This window comes from Podarcis erhardii, assembly GCF_964252035.2.
Source record: "Podarcis erhardii genome assembly, chromosome: 13".
NCBI classification, from domain to species: domain Eukaryota; kingdom Metazoa; phylum Chordata; class Lepidosauria; order Squamata; family Lacertidae; genus Podarcis; species Podarcis erhardii.
In genome coordinates this window covers 43,550,697-43,558,252 of record NC_138502.1, presented here as the reverse complement: position 1 = coordinate 43,558,252, position 7,556 = coordinate 43,550,697, and the positions used below count along the sequence as shown (strand labels likewise).

Below are 7,556 nucleotides of genomic sequence, written 5' to 3'. Positions count from 1 at the left end.
TTTTGAGTGTCTGCACATGCACAAGCGGCGAAACCCAGAAGTAACCTGTTCTGTTACTTCGGGGTCACCACGGAATACAACCTGAAAACGCTCAACCTGAAGTTATTTTAAGCCGAGGTATGACTGTAATAATATATTATTTATACCCCACCCATCTGGCTGGGTTTCCCCAGCCACTCTGGGCGGCTCTCCACAGAATATTAAAAACACGATAAAACATCAAACCTTAAAAACTTCCCTAAACAGGGCTGCCTTCAGATGTCTTCTAAAAGTCAGATAGTTGTTTACAGTGGTGCCCCGCAAGACGAATGCCTCGCAAGACGAAAAACCCGCTAGACAAAAGGGTTTTCCGTTTTTCGAGGCGCTTCGCAAGACGAATTTCCCTATGGGCTTGCTTCACAAGATGAAAACGTCTTGCGAGTCTTGCGAGTTTTTTCCCTCCCCCCCCCCTTTTCTAAGCCACTAAGCCTCTAATAGCCGTTTAGCCGCTAATAGCCGCTAAGCCGCTAATAGCGCTAATCTGCTAAGCTGCTAATAGGGATGCTTCGCAAGACGAAAAAACCGCTAGACGAAGAGACTCGCGGAACGGATTATTTTCGTCTTGCGAGGCACCACTATTTCCTTGAAATCTGACAGGAGGGCATTCCATAGGGAGGGCGCCACTACCAAGAACGCCCTCTGTCTGGTTCCCTGTAATCTCACTTCTTGCAGGAAGGGAATCGCCAGAAGGCCCTTGGAGCTGGACCTCAGTGTCCAGGCTGAACAATGGGGGTGGAGCATAGCTGTCAACTTTCCCCTTTTTTAAAGGGAAATTCTCTTATTCCGACTAGGATTCCTGGCAAGAAAAGGGAAAAGTTGACAGCCATGGAGTGGAGAGGCTCCTTTAGGTATACTGGGCCGTTGAGGGCTTTAAAGGTCAGTACCAACGATTTGAATTGTGCTCAGAAATGTACTGGGAGCCAATGGAGGTCTTTCAGGACCGGTGTGATATGGTCTCGGCAGCCATTGTCCCTATTTTTCATGTGAGGCACATCTGTTGGCCAGCTGAGGGGGAAAAGCAGCGGTTGCTTCAGCCAAGGGGCTCTGAGTCCCGCGGCTAGGCCCAGAACATCATCATCATCACCACCACTAGGGTTTTCTGACAGGAGATGGGAAGTTTCTAATTCTTGATTCTGTTTTGGAACTAGCTTAGCTGGATTTCTGAAATGGACTGAGCTATAGCTGTCCCTGTGATTGCGTTTAGGTTGCAGCCCAATGTGGACACGAGGCAGAAGCAGCTGACGGCTTGGTGTTCCTTAGTGCTTTCCTACTGCCGCCTCAACAAGCTCTACACCATGACTGTCGCAGAGGCTCAGGAGAGCCCACTCTTCAACAACTGGAAACTGCAGCGTATCCTTTCTTCCCCATAGCCTGTGGCTGTCTTACCTGCCCTGGTGAGCTGGCAAAGGAATTTTGCTGTTTCTTTAGATGCTGTTTTTTTAGATGGAAGTGCTGGCTGCTGTCATGGAAGAACAGTTCACAGTTCAGGCTTGGAAGCAGTTCAGGCTTGCAGCAATTGTTCGTTGGGTTGCTGCACAAGTGCAGAACAAGGAAAAGCACACAGAATGACTTTGCATTTTTAAACAAATGCTTTTTTTCTAGCTCAGCAGCTCTATCCTCACCTTGGCCAGAACAGCATGTAAGTTCTCTTTTAGCCTTTTTAGTTTTGCTGAGCAGAAGATAAGTTTTTGCTTCCCAAACTTTTTTTTATACTCATTTTTCTTTGAAATGTCATCCCTCTGTATTGCAGTCTGGGTCATTGTTGAGCAGATGTCCTCAAAATATTAGTTGCCCTGTTGGATCTATTAAAAACAGAGGGACTTAGATGACAGTAGCTGACATTTCCTGGTGGGCAAATTGTATCAGAATACATTTCAGTTACACAGAATATCTCTCTTCTTGAGTTCTGCGAAATGAACTTTCTGCCCAGCCCTGCCACTTTAGTTCATTAAAAAGTACAATGCAACTATTTTACTCTTACTATAAAATAGGTGGTTGTTTTTCTGCAGTGACCTACTTTTGTGCTTTTGTTGATGATGGGTTTTCTTACTCGGCACAGTATTAGGAAGCCAATTTTGCAATGTAAATTCAAGGTAGAATCAAACTTCTCCATAGTTTTCGTCCCCCTGCAACATGGAACTTAATTACTTGAAACGTCTCAAGCTATTTGCTCTGCAGGCGCCTGCTTTCTGCACATGTTTGGGGTTGCCTTAGTGCAGTGTTTCCCAACCTTTGGTCTCCAGCTGTTTAGGGACTACAATTCCCATCATCCCTGACCACTGGGTCTTGCTAGCTAGCGATGATGGGAGTTGTAGTCCAAAAACAGCTGGAGGCCCAAGGTTGGGAAACACTGCTAGTGGATCTGTTGAGAGGTTGGTGGATGGTCCTGCCCTTCAAGCAAAGGGTTGAGTTAATGTCATTTTAACCCCTTCCAGTTCAGTGACCAAATTCTGAGTTGGGTTGGTTGCATGCTTGGTTTGATGGGCAAGTTACCATATATGCTGTGTTACTGCAGCAAAGAGAAGAGCCATCTCCTTGAGAAACTAGAAAGCTTCACCTTTTTGCTCCAAGCACAGTCATTGAATTTAATAAACATGACTAACTGTGGCTCATTAATTTCATTGGATCTGCTCTGAGTAAAAAAGCCCTGAATTCTGAGACCAAGACCTTTCAGGTTCCTTTAGTTGTCCTAAGTTGAGTTTGTCCTACTTTGTATTATTTTCTCGACTTCTGTATACCCTTTTCCTATCCTGTGCCAAGTGACTGTTTCCTTAACTGTGAAACAGGAAAGCTCCCATTGGAATCCATCATTGTGGTGTTAGAAGAACTCAGGAAAAAAGGTGGGTTCTGGTTTGTGTTGATTTTGAGTTAACTTTGCATTTACTGTTTTATCCAGTTCTCATTTTAAAATGCCAGGCAGGGTCTAACAGCTGGCATGGAAAACAAAAGTGTCTTCTTTACACAAGTAAAGGTGGGTCAGGAAATGAAACTTCTCTGCCCATAAGACAGTTTGAACTTCCTTCTTTATCCCAATTGGGGATAAAGAAAGCAACCAGCCATCACTGATAACAGGGATAAAATGATGTGATTTTGAGATGGTAACAGAAGTTTTGAGAACTCCAGATTAGCCTGCTTCTGAAATCTTGAGATGTGTGAGCTTTTCAGCTGAATATATAAATAGGTATACAATCATCAGGAGACATTTTAAGTCAATATTCTGAAATGAACAAAAAATGCTTCCCCCCCCCCCCCAGATAGAAATTTCCTGAAATTAGAAAGTCTGTGGTGTTTAACTTTTAAATATATGCTTCAAGCTGAAATTTCTGGTGGGATCTTTCTCTGTTTGGTGGCAGAATGGGAAGAAACTGCCACTGTGTATAATGCTGTGCAAAATGGTTATATGGGTAGAAAGAAGATCATGAAACTTGAGGGTCATGTAAATCCCTAATCCCAAACATGTTTATTCGGCAGCAATTCTCATCAATTTCAGTGAGATTCACTTCCAAGTAAGTGTGACTAAAATCACAGCATTAATGGTTTTTTTGCACAGACTCACCTAAGAAGTAATCGACTTCTTACACAGGAGAGATTCAGTGTCTGTTGTCTTAGGTACAAGTGGGCCCTGATATTATGTGAGTGCTCTGCTTCATTCCAGGGAATCTTGAATGGCTTGACAAAAACAAATCTAGCTTTCTGATCATGTGGCGGCGTCCGGAAGAATGGGGCAAGCTCATCTATCAGTGGGTAAGAGCAGGTTCTGGACTGTGTAACCCATATTGGTTAATGGTGCGCCTGAAAGCCATTGGTTAAGGTCATGGAGGTTGTACGCTTGAATCCGCTCCTTCCTCCCTTCCCACACTCTGAAGTTTCACCAGGCATTCTGCCCACCCCCCACAGTGTTAAGGGCTAGAAAGTTGCTGTTATTTTTCCCAGTGAAAACTGAGATTCTAGGGGCATTTTTTCCCTTGCCTGATACGCAAATTCTGTGCTTGTGCAGTGCAGTCATGGAAGCACAAATTCCCACCAGCCCAAGCAGATTGCCTGCGTTGAGTCTTGATGAACGGCTTTGGAGAGCTTGAAAAGTAAGAACAAGGCTTCCAGAGATGCGGTCTTTGAGAAGCAAATTAACCACGGCATCTGTTTGGTTTTGCTTTTCGTTTTCCAATAATAATATCTCATTTCTTCATGGGCCACTGGTCTGTTTCTGGGCACAGTTTTTAAAATGCTGCTGTTTTTATCTTTGAAGCCACGCACGCCTTGGGAACTAAAAACATGTCATCTCTTGCGTGAACCTGCCCGTCTCCGAAGGTTGCGCAAATGGTGTTTGGAGAGAGGCCTTCTCAATGCAGGCCACTCAAATGTTCTCCTCGAGGAGGCTTGCCTGGCGTCTGTTCTAATGTATTTTCAGTGCCCAATGTCAAAGGCCTTCTGATACATTGCTCAAACTGTTGTGTTTGTTTTTTCTCTTCTCCTGTTATTTTTGTTGCGGTGCTCTACTACTGATTTTTTTCCCTTTTACGAAAAGCTGTGTTTCACATTTTTCTTCGTTTTTATTGACTTATTGATCTGAGACTGGAAAACTGATAAATGCGGGTCAGAGTTTTAACATTCTCTTTCCCCCCTCCCTCTTCTGTTCCCAGGTGTCAAAGAATGGGTTGACCAACTCAGTTTTCACCTTGTATGAGCTGTCCAATGGCGATGACACAGAGAATGAAGGTAGCTTTGCTTGCACCTGGCGGAATTTTGCATTGTAGTGTAGAAACGGGCAACCCAAATGATCAAGTGGTTGGAGCAACTCCTGTAGGAGGAAAATCTACAACCTTTGGGTTTTTCTAGTTTAGAAAAAATAAATGGTGAGCGAGGCTGCATTATGCACAGTGTGGATAAAAAGAGTAAAACATTTGTTTCTCAAAATACAGTGGTACCTCGGGTTAAGTACTTAATTCGTTCTGCAGGTCCGTACTTAACCTGAATCTGTTCTTAACCTGAAGCACCACTTTAGCTAATGGGGCCTCCTGCTGCTGTGCTGCCGGAGCACGATTTCTGTTCTCATCCTGAAGCAAAGTTCTTAACCTGAAGCACTATTTCTGGGTTAGCGGAGTCTGTAATCTGAAGCGTCTGTAACCTGAAGCGTATGTAACCCAAGGTACCACTGTACTAGAACCCAGGTTCATCCAGTGACAGACAGAAGGAAGTATTTCTCGAACCAGTGCATGGTTACACTGTGGAACTCTCTACCACAGTGATTGCTGCTTATCTTGTGGAAGCTTTTATGTGTGGTTGCCAAATCCCTCAACCGAGGCTGTTTCCTCCTCTCCTAGAGTTCCATGGCTTGGAAGAATCCATGCTTCTCCGCGCACTGCAAGCTCTGCAGCAGGAACACAAGGCTGAAATCATCACCCTGGATGACGGGCGGGGCGTCAAGTTCTTCTAACCAACCTTCTCCTCTGGCTTTCCGGTCTGACTGGGCAAAAGTGTTTTTTGGGTTGAAGGGCTTCTCTGTGCTCTGGTTTCCTTGCGTCAAAGGCCAAAACGGCAACGTGTTGTCTTGGCGGCTCGGCGCCCGACTCCGGGTTCCTTCCCCTCTCCTGCTTCTGTCCCTTTTGAGGGGTTGTGGTGTTCTGAAGATGCTCTGAATAGATTTGTAGAGGACCAGAGCGTTGGCGGGGTGCAGCTGACACGAAGCAGGTGTGGGCTCTTTGGGTTTGGCCTCCCCAGGGCACACCACGGACCCTGCCGCTTGCAGCTGTGAGCCACAAAGTTGGGATCAAAAATCTAGTAGTCTCCCTACTAGGCCATGCAGACTGGGCTATCCACAGCAGGATAAGGCATTGAGGACTTTAGGCAAAATTAAACCACACTATTTACAAGACTAGTCCTGTGTGCTTGTGTCTCTGTATGCGTGTGTTGTTCCCCTGGGGTAGTTCATGTCTTTATTCTGTCGCCACCCCGTGACTCGCATCACCTCTTTTCATTTTTTAGCCTCACACCAGCCTCCTGCTGGTGCATTTGAGCACTTCCATCTCTTGAAAAAGCCAGAGCAATATTGCCCTCCTGGCAACGTCTGCCTTATGTCTCCCCTGTTTCTAATCCATCACAAGGATTAGAGGGGCTGCAAGACATTACCCTCCAGCACCATAATTCAAAAGCATCAATTCTTCGGCGATCAGCCTTCCGACTCTCACTTCCATACATCACTACTGGGAAAACCATAGCTTTAACTATACGAACCTTTGTTGGCAAGGTGATGTCTCTACTTCTCAAGATGCTGTCTAGGCCTGTCATTGCCCTTCTCCCAAGGAGCAAGCATCTTTTAATTTTGTGACTGCTGTCACCATCTGCAGTGATCATGGAGCCCAAGAAAGTAAAATCTCTCACTGCCTCCATTTCTTCCCCTTCTATTTGCCAGGAGGTGATGGGACCAGTGGCCATGATCTTCGTTTTTTTGCTTTTGAATTATGCTTTTGAATTATGGTGCTGGAGGAGACTCTTGAGAGTCCCATGGACTGCAAGAAGATCAAACCTCTCCATTCTTAAGGAGATCAGCCCTGAGTGCTCACTGGAAGGACAGATTGTGAAGCTGAGGCTCCAGTACTTTGGCCACCTCATGAGAAGAGAAGACTCCCTGGAGAAGACCCTGATGTTGGGAAAGATGGAGGGCACAAGGAGAAGAGGGTGACAGAGGACGAGATGGTTGGATAGTGTTTTCGAGGTTACCAGCAAGAGTCTGACCAAACTGCGGGAGGCAGTGGAGGACAGGAGTGCCTGGCATTCTCTGGTCCATGGGGTCACGAAGAGTCGGACACGACTAAACGACTAAACAACAACAAAAGACATTACCCAGGAGTCAGCAAGCCATCTTGTTATCCAGACTAGTTTCATCATCCAAAACGGTAAGGTGTGTTTTCTCAGATTGCTGGCCAGCAACACCTTGAGAGTGATATGATATGACACTTGTGAGAATTTCAAAAAAAACTTTTTTTGTCTTTCTCAGTCATGTTTATCAATCCCAAGAATTTAGAGAAACAATAACTGTAAAGACTTTCCAGCGATTCTGCTAAGGGCTTGGGGCTTGGTTGCCAAATATTTACTGAAGAGCCTTCAAAGTAACATAACTTTGCTAGCAAATTTGCTGTGGCTGGGTTGGGGGGAGCAGGTTTAATACGCTTTCGGAGTCTGTGTTGCGCTTCTGTTTCTCGTTCTTCCCAAACAGGCAGCCATTCGCATATATGGACCAGAAGTTTAGGGTTGCACTTGATTCCACTGGAGTGGGGGCCAACTTTGCCTTCCGCTCCAACAACCTGAGTAAGTGGAGTCTCAGGAACGAAGGAGATCATCTTGCCCCCATCTGAACGAGGTCACTAATTGCAGCCCCGCGCAACTTGGAACCTTTTGAATTCCAGAAACTTGGAACCTTTTTAGTTCAGGGGAGAAAGAAAACGAGCTGTATGTCAGGTGTGGAATAATACCTTTCCTAGATATTGCTGTTTGTTGGGGACAGGTTTGGCTCCTACCCC

The 7,556-nt window shown here is 45.4% G+C and overlaps 2 protein-coding genes across 2 annotated transcripts in view; both read left to right on the top strand.

Moving 5' to 3' along the window:
* VPS25 (vacuolar protein sorting 25 homolog) overlaps positions 1-5,914 on the top strand; it is a 7,138-nt gene extending 1,224 nt beyond the window's left edge. Inside the window, exons 2-6 of the mRNA XM_081838307.1 lie at positions 1,244-1,389; positions 2,826-2,879; positions 3,695-3,783; positions 4,680-4,755; positions 5,361-5,914. Coding sequence (XP_081694433.1) covers positions 1,244-1,389; positions 2,826-2,879; positions 3,695-3,783; positions 4,680-4,755; positions 5,361-5,473 — 478 coding nt within the window. The 3' untranslated portion in view covers positions 5,474-5,914. The remainder of the gene's footprint in view (positions 1-1,243; positions 1,390-2,825; positions 2,880-3,694; positions 3,784-4,679; positions 4,756-5,360) is intronic.
* Positions 1-7,556, top strand: part of LOC309328166 (mucin-3A-like) — a 157,604-nt gene that overhangs the window by 31,445 nt on the left and 118,603 nt on the right. The gene's annotated exons all lie outside the window — the stretch shown is intronic.